Raw genomic sequence first — 18,514 nt, forward strand, 5'->3', positions numbered from 1 at the left:
TACATTGATAAGGACACTGCCAATCCAGATGCACTACAGACACAAATGCAAGATCACTGTTTTGTTTTGACCAAACAGAGTTGAGGCAGCTGTGGTGGATTATTGATATGCTGTTTCAGCAGCTGCTCTGGGGGCTCAGGGCAGGGCAGGAGGTACAACACGGTGAATAGTCACCAGTGTTTTACAGTTCACAAAAGTTTATTTTAATTTTTTATACAACTAAGGTAGGATTTAAAACCCTTTGTTTATGACATAATTAGGAGTTGGGATATAAAGCCAAAACAACATGTTCCTTTTCCTACCGGTGGGGGCAGCAATGCACTAACCCTCACTGCTGTCTGCCGGACATACGTATTAGAAGAAGCCACAAAGCTACTGGCTAATGCTGCTCACCAACAGGGAAGTAGCATAGCGTGCGGACGGGTAGCGTTAAACCTGCGGAAAGAAGAAGCCCTACTTCGGAAAGGTAATCGCACTTTGTTAATTTAAGTGTTGTTTACTGAATGCAATTAATGTGTGTTGCCAAAATGTATCTATCTTCGAGTGTGAGAATGGGTCATTTTTTGTCTATACCGACTCGTGAGCCCGACGAGCTAGCTAACCTTACATTACCAACAAAGAGACTCCGGAGTTACCGGACATAACACGCCTTAAACCTGCGTTAACTTTCCAGCTAGAAGTGGCACGCTGAACTGTTCGCCTTGCATGTTTCATGTTGCTGATTAACTAAAGATGTAGCGGACGTTAACTTCGTTCAACACATTTGCGAGACCACGGAAACGCTTAATTCTGGCAAGCGCCGTCGTTTGCTGCCATTTTTGCCGTTCATTAAATCCGCCCTGCCATAAATAAATTTGTTATCGCTTCAATCTGAATGTGTTGGGGAAATGATTAGTGGTGTGTTGATTACAATATATGGTAACGTATGGCTGTTGCAACTCATTGTATATTTTGTTTATGATGTATACACGATGTTAAAATACAATGTTGAACCTTACATTGACGGCACTAGCGTTTTTGTTATTTAGCGTTATCTCACTAGAATACTGATATATTTTTTTAAGTAGATGCACACGGTTGACAATACCTGAATTATTAGTGGAGTAAAGCTGATGATTTTCTTTGGGCCAAACATGTTATTGATTATGAACACGATGTTAATCATTTGCTAGGGCTAGGTCACATGTTCTCCACACAGTGCACTTCTTTTTAACGTTGTTCATTACCCTGTTTTTTAAAGCTTCCAGGCTCGGATCCAAGGGCCTGTGCCTTGAGCTCATCATTTACTCATGGCTGCACCCCTGGTTTAGTTTTTTATTTTTGTCTAAATTAAGGAAGTGGATGCAGAAGAACAAAGTTTTGGATTGGAACTAGGATTAGCACCACCTCCACATCTATTTGTGAAAGCAAGAAGTGATCAAGTCTACAAGTGCCCCCATTCTCTGTCAGCAGAACCACTCCCTCGACCACCATGTCGGATGGCCGGATCTATGTGGGGAATCTTCCCGTGGACGTCCAGGAGAGAGACATTGAGGATCTCTTCTACAAATATGGAAAAGTCCGTGACATCGAATTGAAGAACAATAGAGGCACTATTCCTTTTGCTTTCGTCAGATTTGAAGATCCACGGTGAGTTTTGGGGAAAGTCTTTGGCAAGTCAAATCACATTCCCCTTGTTGGAGAACTTTAGTTTATACGGTATAATATCATCTCCAGTGACTGGCAGCAGGAAATGGATGGAGACCGCATTTCCAGGTCTATGTCCCCTAGTGAAACACACATACGTTGGTAAGGAGTTCTTTGCTCTATTCTCTTAGGGATGCAGATGATGCTGTCTATGGAAGGAATGGATATGGTTATGGAGACTCCAAGCTACGTGTGGAGTATCCTCGATCTTCTGGTGCTAAATTTGGCCCTATGGGAGGAGGAAATGGAGGAGGAGGTGGTGGAGGAGATGGTGGAGGACGTGGTGGTGGTGCTGGAGGAGGAGGACCTAGGGGAAGATTTGGACCTCCAACTCGAAGATCTGAATTCCGGGTCATAGTGACTGGTAGGTGGACGACATGAGTCATAGCCAGTTCATATTTCACTCTCTTTCGTGGCATCCTGGATGTCAAAGGGGTTGGTAGGATGGTGGACGTAAGAGTCGTAGGCAGACATGTTTCTCTCTCATGGCGGACTGGAGGACAATGGACTAGTAAAAGACATCATGAGTCATAGGCAGATATTTTCTCTCTCTCTCATGGCGGACTGGAGGACACGGTGGACTAGTAGAGGACATCATGAGTCGTAGGCAGATATTTTCTCTCTCATGGCGGACAGGAGGACAAGGTGGACTAGTAAAAGACATCACGAGTCGTAGGCAGATATTTTCTCTCATGGCGGACTGGAGGACAAGGTGGACTAGTAGAGGACATCGTGAGTCGTAGGCAGATACGTTTCTCTCTCTCTCATGGTGGACAAGGAAACTAGTAGAAGACATCATGAGCCATAGGCAAATGTGTTTATCTCTCATGGCGAACTGGAGGACAAGGGGACTAGTAAAAGACATCATGAGTCATAGGCATATGTGGTTCTCTCTCTCGTGGCGGACTGGAGGACAAAGGGACTAAGTGGATGAGGTCAAGTCAGCTCCTTAAGTCATGAAAAACGAAACAGTAAACTGAAAACGGTCATGTTGGCTGCATAATCCCAAACACCGACTATAGTGACTGGTAGGTGTAATTTTGTCATTGCATATCATTAATTAGGTATATTTATTGCATGCAACATTTATCTTGTGTTTATACACGCATGTTTATGTATTAATATAGTATATAGTTGCCTGACTCTGCCGGTCATACTAGAGCAGATTTATGGATGTGCAACATCTGAAAATATTGTGGTTTGCTGAACACGTTTTCAATTCACTTTCAAAAAGTGTATACTTTGTAACGATGTCTTAAAACCTACTAGTAAAGGTGTGTTTTACCTCAAAGGGATTAGACTGGAATGATTTGTGCCAGAGAATTTAAAGCAAAGAAGTCAGTTTAGTCTTTTTTCCCCCTTCCAGGGTTACCACCAACTGGGAGCTGGCAGGATCTGAAGGATCACATGCGCGAGGCAGGGGATGTTTGCTTTGCAGATGTGCAGCGTGATGGAGATGGTGTAGTGGAATTTCTCCGTAGAGAGGACATGGAGTACGCATTACGCAGACTGGACCGAACCGAGTTCCGTTCACATCAAGTGAGTTCCAGAGATGATGAGATTTACCTTTTCAGGTGTGAAAGGAACACATTTTCTATATATATTTTTTTGATCCTTTTATAGGGCGAGACTGCGTACATCCGCGTCTGTGAGGAGAGAGGCACCCCAAACTGGAATCGGTCACGTTCCCGCTCCCGTTCCAGATCCCGTTCCAGATCCCGAGGTCGCTATTCACCTCCCCCCTTTCATAACAGAGGATCTCCCCCCGCACGCTACCAGTCTCCACCACGCCATTCTATGTCGCGCCATAGCCCACCCCCCAGGAGGCACCCGTCGCAGCACCATAGCCCACCGCCACGTCATTATCGGTAGAAAGGCCTGCCATTTGTAGAGGAATTGGGGAAATGTTTTGTAATTCTTCTTTCTTTTTTTAACCCCAGGCTTCCTCGTATGATACATCGTTGTTATGTCTTGCTACGTACATTCCATTGTCATGATCACCTGAACACCCTGCTTTTCCCCACAGCCTTAAATAGTATTTTCTTTGTTCTGTAAACACCCGTATGTGTTATCTGGAATCAGTCAATTATTTTTTTTTTTTTTTTTTCTTTTAATTTTTTTTTTCTATTTCTTCTTAGCGATGTAATTGTATTTGATTACAATATAACATTTGGAAGGTTTCTTTTATAAAGAAACCCTGGGTTGTGATGTCAAACATTGACAGGAATGGTAATGTTTATTGCCCAAAACAAATTACACAATCATGCAGCTATCAGGCTTAGGGTCATACTGCTTCTTAAATTCTTGACAAGATATTCCTGTGTGTCGCATTCCTGTAGCTTTAAGCATGCAGTTTTTTGCCAATTTAAGATCCTGTGAAGCTAATCAATATCATGGTGCGATTCGTAAAATGAGTCAACCTTTTAGAGTAGTGACACATGTTGACTGTGAGCCTCACTTAGCAGATCCTTTTTATTTTTATGTTTGAACCTCTGACTGAGGTGGCCTGCAGGTCTTCAATGTTTTTTGTTTACCAATAAAATACACACTTTTACTGGCTTTCATTCATTGTCCTAAAACTTTTTTTTATTTTTATCGATCATTGCTATATTCACTGAACAGCTGTTACTCGAAACCTTGACAATTACTAAAGTGAGGCAGCATGCTTAATCCCACTGCCTCAAAGCGCATTCATTTTAATTATTTACACCTGTGACTTCGGTCTGTCAAAATGGCCTCTTTCTGAAAATGGCCTATTTTATACCAAAATTTGACAATTTGTTGAAGGCAAGTTCTACATCGGACAGTTGGCTGTCATATCCCACACTAAAGGTCTGTGAACATATAATTTGTATATATATGTACTGAGATGATGCTTATTCAACTGTGATATCAGATCCTGCACAGCATGATTGAAATGTAGCCTTCAGCTGAAAGCTAGTAGCAGGCTATCACATGTCCCTCTGTTCTGCCAGGACATCTCTAAACTGTGGTGGAGGGATAGAGGGATCTTTCTTTTTCGTCTCATGTTCTGCTAAACTTTGGAATGCATCTTGAATGAGGACTGTTCTCCAGCTCTACCAAAGTCACATTAAGAAGTGATCTTTTCATGAACAGTAAAGGATATAAGTACAGCAGCTAAAACTATTACAAAGTACACGTGGACATCTAAGTGTTTAGATCAAACAAATATTGTTACATTTCTATTGTTCAGTGACAAACAAGGCATCGGTGTTGATCACAAACTAATGTATGAAAATGTAAAGAGTGAAAATATACATGAGGCACATGGGATGCAAAATATAATATTTTTAATACGCAATAAATTATACCAGGTGACAATTTGAGAAGACCGAAAAAAATAAAATATATTTATTTCCAATGGCACATTTTTATCTTTCTGTTCATTATAATCCGATAAAGCCCATATACAGACGTTGTATTGCATTTAATAAATATGTACTTTGTTTCTTTTTAACACATTGTATACAGTAAATCTTCTGACAACAAACACCAACGCACAAACAGCAATACTCAGGCATGTTTTAGAATATCATGTGGAGACACATTAGCAGTGATATCAAAACACTGGTATTTAAGCCACAGGGAACCAAACATGTGTGTGCTATGGCTATTTTGCAACTGACTGGCACCAATAAATCATATTTTCTGACATACTTATGCTGGTATCTAGACATGTCGATAGTTTTGTATTCATCTGCGGAGATTATATAATTGAATCCATCTAGAATATCTGCAAAATGTATCAGATTCCCAGACCTTATTAGGCTTTATAATACCTCATTAATCAATTTAAACAATAACATCAAAGTCTCCATCACATTGTTTCTGGAAATACACTTTGCCTCTACATTTCCATTTTCAGCTGAACAAATGATTAACTTCCACTGTATTGGATTAGAAGCAGAAGATCCAGTGGTGTAAACATACACACATAAAACCAAAATGATTCGCATAGCTACATACTATTGACTAGCTACCACTGAACTGACCCTTTATGTATTAACTTGACCTTCCGGCACTTACTAGACTGAAACCCTGATGAGGGCTTCAACAAGATCAAATATACAAGTAGCTGGCGTTATGAATAATGCTCTAAGCAGCACTGTAATACAGCGCAATGCGCAGAAACCGTGTGAGGAGGTGTACAATAGATAGATCTGGAGACCATTTTAGTCTTGCTAAAATGAGAGCCCTCCAAGGGCACCGGATACAATGTAACAATTGAAGCATAAGAGGACTGCTCTTTTAAATTAATTAATGAAATAGGTGATCCGATCAAGGTGGAGGGTGCTTTCTGTATACACACTAGATTTACAGGAAACAAAATGCAGCCGAGGAAAAGTGTCAAAGCTAAAGTGAATCCATGACACTGACTTTAGCTTCGATTGAGTGTTTGGCAAGCAGAGCTCTTCTCCAATAGGTATGGCCATGGGGATCTTGAGGTAATAGTGAAGAGAAATGCACAGTTACTCCAGGAAATATCAACAATCCTTGTAAGACTTGTTGCTAAAAGTTTGGGCATATACAAAGAATGAACTAGAGGCCAAACAATACATGAAACCGATCTCAAAGTGTTGAGTGCAAAAGAAGCATGCTTCCCTCACTGCAACCCCCTTTAAGTTTATCACCAGCTCAAAATTAACCACAACGACAACTATTGCAATGCTGCAGAGAAGTAGAATCTGTGAGCACTGTGTATGGTGAGAAACTGCTCAGGTCGTCAGCCTGAGCAGCGTTGTCTTATTTAAGGTGAGAAGAATGTGAGTGGTGCCCATTTGAACCAGTCGCAAGAACCAGTCTGCACAGAAAAAAAAAGTGAATCAATGCATAGAGGATGTCAGAGATAGAAAGAGCACAAAGTGTGGCAGTTTGGTAACCGAGGAAGGGGCGATACCGTACTGTATGCAAATGTGCACAGCTTCGGTCTGGATGCCCTGCCAGCTGGTGTGCATCAGAGGCAAACAGGAAGAGGACCATCACGGCTCAGAGAAGCCACCCTCAGGTCCTCAAAATGGCTATTGAGAAGCAAACCAGACATACAACGTGGACACAACCTCCTCTAATGTACCTCTAACGTTTACCAAACCAAATCATCCGATAATGCGAGACATTATTATTACTGAACTATATTCAAGTGCATCACAAGATGTTTAAACATGTCAGCTACAATTTCAGCGAAAATAATAACAATATTGAAAATATATTCAAGTGCGTCGCGAGATGTGTATAACTGAACAAAATCAACCTTAGAACAATACGGTGACAAATTTGGTTGCTGTATCCCTGAAAGAATAGATCAATTTAAGGCAAAATAAATAACATCCTGAAGCATTTTCATCAAGGGTACATTCACGAGGTGAACAATAACACTTTGAAAATAAATCTACTGGCAATAATTGCATCTCCTGAATATAGAGAGGAGCAACTGGAAAATAAGTTGCCTTAAAAATAATGACCAGTTGTCTTTTCAGTACTCACCAATCACTGCATTTCATTTACATGTATTCCTTTCCTCTTGAATAAATTACTATTGTGTATGTGGTCGTGTCAGTATCTAAAAACAATTAAGCACAAAGAAATGTGGGCGCAGCAGCAGACACGGCAGCATCACTTGTTTTCTATGAGCGTCTGCACTTTGTTGACCAAGTCCCGAGCCATCATCAGGACCTGCGGAACGTTGTGTCGCTCTGCCATTTCTGAGAAGAGAATTTGAAAACACTTTTTAAACATACAAGAGGTAAATTCCTTTGTAATATTAATAATAATCTAAAGTGTATTTGCCCCCTGAGAGTGGAATTTATATTTTGAAATTATCCTACATTATCATAGCTGAAATAATATCTTAATCAACTGGTTTACTTAATTGGCTTATGGTTTCCATCTTATCGTCTTATATTTTCTTACCATTAAAGAACTTGATGATGTCTGTGAAGTCCATGTTATTTTCTAGGATGATGTCTCTGTACGTCTCCACAAGTGCAAGAGCAATGAAGAGCACAAAGTGGTCAGAGGAGGTGTACTTGGCTGCCCAGATAGTTTCCCACAAAGAGTACACGTCATCATAAACCATTTCTGTGCCAAAAAAGAAAATAGAAATAGATGAGATTGCGTTCAGTGTCATGTTAGACAAATTGTCAAATTCTCCGTGATGGACAACTCAAGCAAACGTTTGCAATCACCTCTTTTAAAGTCAAGTAGAAACCAGCGGTAACAGAAGTAGAAGTGAGTGTAGTCTCCATTCTGCTGCATCAGTTCAAACAGCTCAGAGTCCAGGATCTAGTAGTATAGAAACAAAATGGCATATTTATTTAATGGTTTTGTATGTATGCATGCATGCATGCACGCACATGTGCTGGTGCACATATATGCACATACCTGTATAAGAGAACGCATGCTGGCAAAGTGAGAGTCCATCGCACCTCCATGTGGAAAATTATGGTTCATCCTCTTCATTAGTTCAGTGAAGCAGCTAAAGGCCATGACCTCTGTGAATCACACACATAAAAAAGGACTATTAGACATTCATGTGCATTTCGGAAAAGTGTATAGTGATAGAGTTTGCAGTAAAGTGTCACTGACCATCGTCTAGAATAACCAGTAGGGGAGCCAGCAGATCGCACATGCCCTGAACGTAACCTATATCCAGATTCTTCCACACGTAACTGCAAAGTCAACCAAGTCTGATCAGCTGTTATTGTTTCGGGTTGAGACAAACATTGCGACATTAAGCATGGCGACACCTTTACCTGCACATGATGTTACGCAGCTTCTCCAGGTTCTCAGGAGTGAAGTACCAATACGCTCTGTCACAGCGTCTGACGTCTTTGTCGATGCGATGTAAGTTGATCAAGTACATGTCCAGTATTTCTTGCTACAAAAACAACAAAGAATTCAGTTAGCGCGTGCTTGTGATCAAAAGAAGATGTGCGTCTGCATTGGATGCGTAATGCTTACGGAATAGGTTTGTTCTTCTGAGGATTCGCTGTATTTGGTGTCTCCTCCCACCGCTACAGACTCTGGTTCAGTCAGCACATTTTCCATCTCAGGCTCCTCTTCAGAAAGGCCAAGGTCGGTGCCCTCAGGACTGGTGTCCAGATGGTGATCCAGGACAAGGTCCTCTGATGCCATTTTCTGTCTTTGCGCAAGGGGGACAGGGGGAGCAGCAAGACCTGCCAAAGGCCTTCTCATATCATCTGAGGTCACACATGTCCCTGCAGGAATGTCCTCCATTTCCAGGGCCGAAGGAGAGTCATCTGAATCAGCCGTGTCCGGAGACTGCCGCGAGTGGGACGGTATTGAGAGGCTGCCCCTTGACGCTGACTGGAGAGCATTTAGTACTTGTCTGACAGGTGAATTTGAACCAGGTTTCTCAAATGGAATCTCTGCAGCTTTGTCTTTTTTTAGTTCAGCCAAATCACTAACTGTTCCTCCACCATCCTTTCTCTCTGGCTCTGTGGTGCAGGCCTTTTTTTCAGAAGCTGGCTCGGGTTTTTCAGAAATCTCCAGCTTTTTCTCGGCCTCTGGATTAGCATCTTTTTCTGCTAAAGGCGGACAAAATGGCTCCAATTCCAGATCTTTGCTCTTGTGTGATTGAAAAGTCAAGGTCTGCCCGAGTGGAGGTGCTTGGAAATATTCATTATGAATCTCTCTTTCTAGCGTTAGAACATTAGTGCTCTCTGGAATCCTTTTTAAATTCATATTTGTGTCGACCGCTTTTAAATCTTCAGACTTCTCAGATTTCTTTTCTTCTAGCTCAGGTTTTTCTTTCGATTCAGATGTCTCTTGTAACTTGACTCCACAGTCCTTAACCACCTCACTTTCTAAAACGTTCTCCATCTTTGTCTCTGAAATCTCAGCTTTGGCTCCTGGCTTCATTACATCCTCACCTCCTGGCTGTGATCCAGTTGTAGGTAAGACTTGTGACGCTTCTGACTTCTGAGAGGTTGCAGCTACAAGAGGGCTGTTTTCTGAACCCGGATGTTGATTTGACAGTCCTGGGGAGGAGGGGCTGGCTGAGGGAAGTTGTGGGCTGTCTGCAGTGCCACTTGTGATGGCCTTCAGTGGATTACTTTGCTGTGCTTCTCCTTCCTCAACCCTGGGCTCTGCTGCCTCAACCGATTCAAATATCTGGGAACCAAAGGAAAGAAAATCCCGAAGCAATGAAATGGACAAATGTTCGTGGGTTTGCATGTGTTAACATTACTGCACAACACTTTCTGAGGCATAATATACGTTTTAAGACTAAACAACTATGGGATGGATTGCTGTGAAATTTACTAGATGTATACTACATGTCTACTGAGAGGATGACACCTAGTGACTTTGGTGATTCCCTTTTATCTACTACCAACTGCAAGTCAAAGCTGACTCTCTATTGTAATCACTTTGTTGAGTCTCTGACTTTTTATTTAGCGCCATCATGACGGTCACACATTTCAGTTTGTCCATTTCTTTGATTTATGACCAAATAACATCAAAACTAAAAGCGACACAGTGCAGCCTCACAGAGCCACTAACCAAGCTGTTAAGTATTTATCTTTCATGTTCAACTTTCTGACAACAAAGTTCATTAATGCTGTTTTCTTTTTTTGCAAGTGAACTATGAAGGCCCCGTCATTCTTTTGGCGAATATAATTGTGACAAAGAATAGTGGTAACCAAACATTGACTATTTAGGTTATGGTATGTCTAGAAAAGTTATGATATGTGGGCTAAAACTTGTATTTTCTTTACCAAAAAATTGGTATTGTGATGTTCACACTCATGATACATTACCTGTGTGCTGCTGCTGCTGGATTCACTTTGTGATTGGGCATTCTGTTGATCTGAGCTGCTACATAGAGATGACTGCAGTGGAGAAAAGCATCACACAAGAGACAAGACAAGCAGAACTGTCAACTCGCTTGGACATGTGATAATATAATAAACAGTGCCCTTTTGTGTTTTTATCATTGTTACATAACGCAGGACATTTTATGCCAAAAGGTCAAACTTGCATCTGTACTGATGGTGGAGTCCCGCTGCACTGGGCCTCTTTCCACACTGGCTCCAGATGAACATCTGGCGATGGCCTCAGCATGTTTCTCACTCTCCCTCTGACGGACAATGGCCTCACAACCCTGCCAGTCCTTTATAGTCTGCTCATACATGGTCCGCATCTGCTCATCAATCTGAAACACAACCCTTGTGTTCACAAAGATAGTAACATCCCCTGTGGTGTACATGTCTACTTTACAGTCGTATAATCATAAAGTCTGACAGCACATATAAATACCTCGAGCCTGCACTTCTCAGTCATGGTAAACTGGTAGTGTCCCAACAGGAAGGGCCAGACCTCTTTGCGTAGTGAAGGAGCCACACCACCAAAATACACCAGCCTGCGTATCTCCTCTTCCTCATACGCCTGAAAAAAGATTAAGTGTGGTATTTATCAACACTGACTATTTAAATGAACCATTTAATACTGTAATGAATTAAAATAAATCTTATGGCCTGGTGTTTCAGTGTGAATCTTACAGAGCTATCCTTGAGGAACCGTCCCCAGACCTCCACAGAGAGTCCTCCTCGGGCATTACAGGGCACATCAGGGTCAACTATAGTGGTGTTGACCAGAGCAGAAAGGTGTATACGAACTGTGGACAGATGACGGCAGTATGCAAGCCCTGCAGACGAAAGATAAAAGTAATCATATTGACAATAACTATTGTTTCATCAGGGAATTTAATTTAATCGACAGTTGTTTGTACTTACATCCATAGAACGCACGGGAGATTATCTGGTACTTCATGGTGTCACAAAGGAGCTTTAAGGGAGCCCTGGTAGGAAAGGAAGGGCAAATTCAGATGGAATAATCTGACTTTATATTTGGGCTTGTCCCTAGGAAACACTTACCTTTCCTGATTACAGCCGTTCGGCAGAGAGCCATCAGAGGAGCCATTCTGTGAGCAGGAGGAGCACGAGGACTTTCTGGGCGTCGGTTGCCATATGTTCACGCCCTGGTCCATCAGCTCCAGAGCCACTGCTAAGCACGATAGCCCTTATCAGTACCGATGCTTGCTACTATCATCATAGTTAAGTAAAACCAGATGCAATTCCAAAATATTTGGACATAAAAGCGCACGTCTGCAAATAATAAAGACGTAAAAAATGTAGAAAAAAAGATGGGGGTGTTGCATACAAATTCCTGTATGTCCATACAAGGTTGCCTTATTGCCGTTGGAACTATAATGTGAAATGGACACACAGGCACTAGATAGGCAGAACAAATATATGAAATGTAGCAAGCTTAACATTCGAGAAAAATTAATGAGAAATATGTACATATAATATGATATATGCCGAGAGAAACCGATTTGTCTCAACTGAAACGGTCTAATCTGTAAATCAGTATTAAGAGAGTAATGCAATCGTCGATGTAATCTCTGATGATGTTTTATAAGATTAACTCAGGGAGAAGGAGCAGGAAGATTAAAGACACTTACTGAACTCCATCTGATTGCCAGCAAAGAGGATCCGAAACACATAATCGGTTGCTTCATCATCTTCCTTATCAGATACAGAATCACATGAGCCGTGTGGACTCCTGTTTCGCAGTTTGGGGAAAACCTTTCCCTATTAAATGGAAAGACAATATTTTACCACAGGTTGTTACAACGGATCATAGCTGTAGGTAAATGTAGCATTACTGCAGAACGGATTGAAAATAAGATGCTTCAGAAGTATTTTGTGATCTGTTCATGCTGACTTTTCCTCTCTGATTCCAGAGCGGTGGGTCCAGCTGTCCGTGAGGTAGCAGGCCGGTCTCCAGGCAGGTCAGAAACTGGAGAAGATGGCCTCCTTTGGGGAAATGTAGAGGAGGTCTCTGGATCCCATCCTGGCTCACCAAAACTACTGTCCCACCACTGTTCACTGTATAAAAACATAATAAAACTACAAGATGAATAACTCCTTAAACTCCTACGCTGGGTGCTTCAAACATGAAATGGGGATTACTGGACCTTGCTGATGACAGTGGAGATACACAATCTCCTCCAAACGAATTGTCATAGCATAATCCCAATAAACACTGAAAAAAAGATGAGAAAATAGGAGCCATTGAGTCAACTATGGAAACACAAGTTGGACTTCATTGATTGGGTTCTATCAGCCGAACCTTTTCTCAGAATCTAGCTCCCCCACATTGCCATTCATCAGCTGATTGGGTGTCCATTTCAGTGTCATGAGGTCTGCAGTTTGATGTAGAGAAAGGTAGCCTGGGATGGCCTCCATGTCGTCTCTCTGCAGACACAAGGAAGAGCTGTAAAACCCACAACATGTCTGCCATACTATAACAGACTATAACAGAAACAAGCCTATCTTAAAGCATTGTGTTATTGTTGTATTAAAAGATGTACTGAAAAATAAAAACACTCACCGGCTGCACCAGCACATTGTTCTTCCCAAACAGAAGTGTGGCTCTGGAGTTTTGGTGGAGTGATTCAACATAGTCCCTCACCCACATGAGAGGGCGATCGTCCATGCTACCACTGGACTGTCTCTTCTGGATCTGGTACAGGTTCAGAAGACATCAGATATATTATACACAGTATTGTATAGCTGATTATTTGATTAAAGTCAATCAAGTCCTTCACTGTCTAACCAGGGCAGGCCGTCTTGAGGGTGAATCCTGCCGGCAGTGGCCGCTGTGGATGCGATGCCGCTGCACAAGCTCGTCAGCAGATGGGTCCGTCCAGAAATGGTCTGCAGTCTTAACTTTGGTGTACTCCAAAGCACAAGGGCCGACTGGGCAACAAGGGGATTAAGTTTAAAGTCATTCAGATAGAAAGTTAGTACAGGAAGGCAAAATAAAGGATTTCAGTGTGGTCCATGTGCAAGTTAGTGTGGTTTATAAATACCCAATAGAGATGCAAGAATGGGTCCATCCACAGGATCCATCAGCATGGCTTCTTTCTCATAGAAGGCACTGCAGGACACAATATTTGGAACATTTTAGAATTTTGAAATCATAAATAACTTCCTGTTTCCAAATCATAGCTGTAACCACATAATATGGCATCTGTGTACAAGTAGAGAAACGCTGGAAAAACTAAAGATGGTTTGCATGAAATCTGATATCAGTAAATGAATCAGTTGTAAAAGAGAAATGATAATATTGAATGGAGGATATCATCTTCTATAGCCGGTAGCTTATAATTGCATTGAATGATGCATAACAATACCCGCTGTTCTCCACCAAGTACAGGATAATCTTGTCTAGGAGCTTCTCCATCAGTGCAGTTCGGATCCACAGGTGTTTCAGTGCCTGAGGGGGGATGTTGGCCAACTTGGATTGCCTCCCGCGGTCATTACTGAGTGAAGAATTGTTCTGCTTGCTGAAAAACAGAAGAGAACCCTGACAGATGAGAGGTCTGTATAGGACAAGACGAGACATTATAGCAGATCAAAGTGGAGCACAAAGAGGAAAGATATATAAGACTAGAAAATAAATAATGCATAGAAAGAGTTTGTGTCACTGCTCGCGGCGGAGGTAACATCTCACCTGTTTTCGATGACCTGTTCTAGCTCCTGGACCTTGTGACAGAGTTCCTCAGCAGGAGAAAAGTTTTTTGCCGCCTTCATGAAGAGTGCTGCAACCTTGTTACTGCAGAGCAGACCTGCAATACGCCGCCTCAGTCCATGGAGCATGCAGGCCTCCACTACAGCTACACACACAAACACACACAGAGTATTAGCCGTTGATTTTGATTTGTTTTTCAATTAAATTTTGTTCATGTTTTTGCTTCCTTGAGGGGGAATCGCTTCACTTGACGTTGAGCTCAGTTTTTATTTCATGAGCGATGTATAATATCCTCTGAAAGCCTCAAGGCTTAATATTTGTTTTAATATAAAAAAGATGAATGGTGAAAAGCAAGCACAGGTGGCACAAGTAGAAATAAACTGAAATCTGCCCAATACACCGTTGCTAGGATATGAGGGATGTGAATCACACACGCCTCACTCCTGGTTAGTATCAACACCTTTGAAGGGTGTTAGTGTACTTTAGTAGATATCCATCCATCCACCGTATTAAATATAAATAAACATGATGACGAATAGCATTATGAAAATAAATTGCGAGAATTTCCATTGCTTGAACAGACTGGAGGGAACCATCTTTCACTGTGACGATGAACTCATAGTGTGACGACTTGACACAGACTGATGTCAACCATCTGCACTATACATGTCAAGGAGGTTATAACAACTACCGTGGCTGACTGTTTAATTATAGCATGCTCTGTGCCATTATCTCTGAAACTAGATACACAATGATTTCAAGCAAAACAAATCTACTAAATGACTCTCTCTAATTGACTTCATCTAGTTTCTCCGTCTTTATAGTCCCTTCTTGTGTAGCCTATGATACCCAATGATAAGGGGAAGTTCAATTTTAAAGCTTTAAAGCTAATGGAACAAGACCATGTACCCTGACCGTGAAAGATGGCTTATTGTGTAATATAATCACAAAACACATTTACCACAGAAGGATATGATGTGGCTGCTGTCTGCGTGCACAAATTTCCTCGTTACGGCCTCCTCCATAATTTGTTTCACCTAATAGAGAAAGGTACACGGTGAGACGAGACTTAATCTGTCTGACACGGTTACATAAGGTGACAGGGAGTCCAAACAAGAAACACAACAGGAATCAATGAGTTATGATGAGTAACAAAGGCACGATGCAGTCCCACAACACAAGCATGAGGATAACATACAGACCAAGTTAATAATGTATTATATGCACACATCTGTCTGGCTCATTACTTAATATATGACATGCACTCCCTCACCATATAGGAGCACCACACACTTTGGATTGTTTTTAAACTGTAACAGATGTATTTAGTCTGTTTGTTTGCTTTCCCATCTCATAACTTCTACTTGAGCACAGAAACCCTGAGATTTCCCTCAAAACAAAAATGGATTTTGTTCTTTTCTAGATTCCAGCAATCTAGTAGGGGACTTTCATAAAGTTTGAGAACTTGTGAGGAACATATATTTCTTTTAAAAGCACTGCCTATAACGTAACGCAACTTGGGATTGTCTCAGTGTATGATCGTTCCTGTCGGGTTCATACACACATCTTAATGTTTGTAACATAGGCTTTCATTTTTATATTTGCACATTCTCCAAGCCAAGAGATAACCTCATAAAATGTCAGTTCTTTTTACTGGCTTGTTGTCATCGTCATCATTATCATCATCATCAATCAATAACATTTTAGAGATTGACATTTTACTGAAGTAGTTCTTGTTACTTTACCAATACCTGTAAAAAAATGTTGGGGGAAACATTAATGTTCTACAAAGTATTGATGTGTGTTGATAAGCAACACTGTAAAACTGACGAAACTCTATCTAACTAAACATGTTATGTGATGCTCTGTGCTGTATGACAGAGAAGAGTATACTGTAACAGTCTTATCAGGAATTAAGATGAGATTTTTCTGCACTTTCTTTGGTGCATATGGGAATTTGGAATTCTATAGTATAAACATGAGACCAGAATCCCATAATTGCAGATGCTGTCTCATGTCCACAACATGTTTGGGTCCCTGGGAAAAAGAACCTGAAAAGTCTGCTTTATCAACCTGAACTACAAATCCAAATGCTATAAATCGGATATTTTAGGTATATGATGTGCTTTAAATCTATACATCACAGCTGAGCCCCTCCTTGCAGCAGGATCTAGCACCAGAGACATGGATGTTGGAGAGGCAATGAGTCACAGGTGAGGGGGAGCACGGACACGATGAGAATGGAAGCACCGGTCTTTCTCAGTGATGAATAAAACATCCTTTTTTCCCTCCCTGGGGAGTCTTAGAGTCACTGAGCAGTTTGGAGCAGTCCGAGGTGCGCTGTCTTTAATTTCGATGTAGATTAATATCCAAATGAATCATAATTCAGTCACAATCACCCAGCTTAGGTGGGAGTTTTTGCATTTCATTTCACACTAAAATGCCAATGAAACAGATCCTTTAAGTTTAAAAATAAATAAGATGGTGTGTTCTAGAAAACAGTTTAACCATGATTTCTTCAGAGCAAGAGAGAGAGAGAGAGAGAGAGAGAGAGAGAGAGAGAGAGAGAGAGAGAGAGAGAGAGAGAGAGGGAGAGAGAGAGAGAGAGAGATTTGAAAAACAGGTTTGGGTGGATATATACAAATAATAATGTGCACAGCTCCTAAAATGTGCAGTTTTTTTCCCCACCTGATATAAAATCCTCTTCTCCACCATCATCTGCATTATCAACATCATCATCCTCCTCATCACTATCATCATCTTACGCCAGTATAGGACAGCAGTCAAAACAAGCCATTTTACTGGCAGCCTATATTGCATCCGTTTTTATTATTAAAATAAATGGTACATTTTGATGAAAAACAGGCCTGTGGCGTAGTCGTGGCTCACACCCGATGAACGGTGTCCACACAAACACACACACAAACACGAAACGCACGCGCACACACATCGCCTAAGCGTACAGTGCCAGTCAACATAAACTGTGATGAGCAAGAAAGACATAAAATCCAACGAACCTCTTTCTTCACATTGCGCAGCAATTTCTGACGCGTCTCGGCCTCTGTCACGGGAGAAAACATAGTGAATATGCTGATCAGATCGCTAGTGTGGGAAATAAATGATCATGGTCTCACGACAGGAGCATAATAACGGCGGCAGCAGGCCTGCTGTACCTCCCATCGCTCCGGGAAGCTGTGGCGTCGGACGCGCACGCTTCTCCTTTGAGGATGTCTTCTGGAAAGCGACGAGGACAACGCTGGATAAAAATGCAGAGAGGCTCCGAGATGTGCGATGTGTTCTTAGCAGAGGAAATTAAACCTATCTGTTACCTCTCAGCGAACCAACACCCCTTTAAAGTCACAGTAGCCTGCTGTACACATGAAGCCAGACGCCGACACCTATTCGTCACTGTGGTCCTTTTTTTTTTTTTTTTTTTACTCTGGTGAACTCTTATGTTAAGAAACGATTTGGTGATTATTCAGAGCCCGATTAACACACATAATAGATGATAATTATAGTTAATGAGCCCCAGGTCAAATTAATCAAGGCCTTATTAAATCAATTATCACAATAACTTACTCAGAAAGTGAAGAGAATAACAAATACATTATATATTGCATTCACATAAAACCACCCCACTTTATTGTTATGTATATGGTAAGAGGCACAGTGATCATATGTGCATTGTACAACTAGTACAACCTGCTTTGGCAATGCAGCCTTCTTCATTATGATCATGCCAATAAAGAACATTTTAATTTTGAATCTGGTTGAGACACATGTTCAGGTTGTATTGAGACACAATAGTTAATTCAAGTATATGTGGCCCAAACATGTGGTGTTGTTATACATTAAATCATATTAATGTGTATATTTTTATAATACATTTTTTTATTTGTTTTATTGCTATACCGTAACCAGACAATTAATATACAATTTGCATCACGTGACCTCAGTGATGGAAAAAACATATTTAAATCCAATAATGCCATACAGTCAGTCTTGCTCATTCATTTCCAACATTGTCCACAATGCAGTGATAGTTGCATATCGAACAATCAGACAAAGAGTAGAAATGTCATAAAGGCTAAACTGTATATTGCCTTCTGGCCCATACTCGTGTTTTTCCAGGCATTGATCACATTAGTTTTAAAACACAAACCTCAACTATAGACTCCACTAAAACAAGGGAACTTAGAGGAACATATTGTGCTCATCATGTCCTTTTTACAGGATCACTACAGGTCAC

The 18,514-nt window shown here is 41.2% G+C and overlaps 2 protein-coding genes across 2 annotated transcripts; one reads left to right on the forward strand and one right to left on the reverse strand.

Annotated features, from left to right (window-relative positions):
- Positions 1-1,292: 1,292 nt before the first annotated feature.
- On the forward strand, positions 1,293-4,248 carry srsf9 (serine and arginine rich splicing factor 9). The gene is made up of 4 exons (XM_079235720.1): positions 1,293-1,629; positions 1,818-2,050; positions 3,053-3,225; positions 3,310-4,248. Exons 1-4 carry the CDS (start codon positions 1,472-1,474, stop codon positions 3,556-3,558), a joined length of 813 nt encoding a protein of 270 aa, XP_079091846.1. The 5' UTR covers positions 1,293-1,471; the 3' UTR covers positions 3,559-4,248.
- Positions 4,249-7,317: 3,069 nt separating this feature from the next.
- On the reverse strand, positions 7,318-17,345 carry sgsm1b (small G protein signaling modulator 1b; the record flags this gene model as incomplete). The annotated part of the gene is made up of 24 exons (XM_079235422.1): positions 7,318-7,406; positions 7,615-7,782; positions 7,890-7,986; positions 8,086-8,195; positions 8,290-8,372; positions 8,457-8,581; positions 8,665-9,837; positions 10,485-10,542; positions 10,668-10,879; positions 10,984-11,112; positions 11,226-11,371; positions 11,460-11,524; positions 11,601-11,727; positions 12,191-12,320; positions 12,454-12,617; positions 12,707-12,774; positions 12,862-12,986; positions 13,123-13,254; positions 13,348-13,490; positions 13,604-13,671; positions 13,928-14,080; positions 14,248-14,410; positions 15,227-15,302; positions 17,283-17,345. The coding sequence occupies 24 exons, from the start codon at positions 17,343-17,345 to the stop codon at positions 7,318-7,320; spliced, it is 3,867 nt and encodes a 1,288-aa protein (XP_079091548.1).
- Between the last annotated feature and the right edge of the window lie 1,169 nt (positions 17,346-18,514).

Source organism: Taurulus bubalis, assembly GCF_910589615.1.
Source record: "Taurulus bubalis genome assembly, chromosome: 19".
Classification (NCBI taxonomy): domain Eukaryota; kingdom Metazoa; phylum Chordata; class Actinopteri; order Perciformes; family Cottidae; genus Taurulus; species Taurulus bubalis.

Coding starts and splice junctions, on each gene's coding strand:
- srsf9 (XM_079235720.1), top strand. CDS start 1,472: ATGTCGGATGGCCGGATCTATGTGGGGAATCTTCCCGTGGACGTCCAG. Junction 1,630..1,817: donor GTCAGATTTGAAGATCCACG/GTGAGTTTTGGG, acceptor CTATTCTCTTAG/GGATGCAGATGATGCTGTCT. Junction 3,226..3,309: donor CCGAGTTCCGTTCACATCAA/GTGAGTTCCAGA, acceptor ATCCTTTTATAG/GGCGAGACTGCGTACATCCG.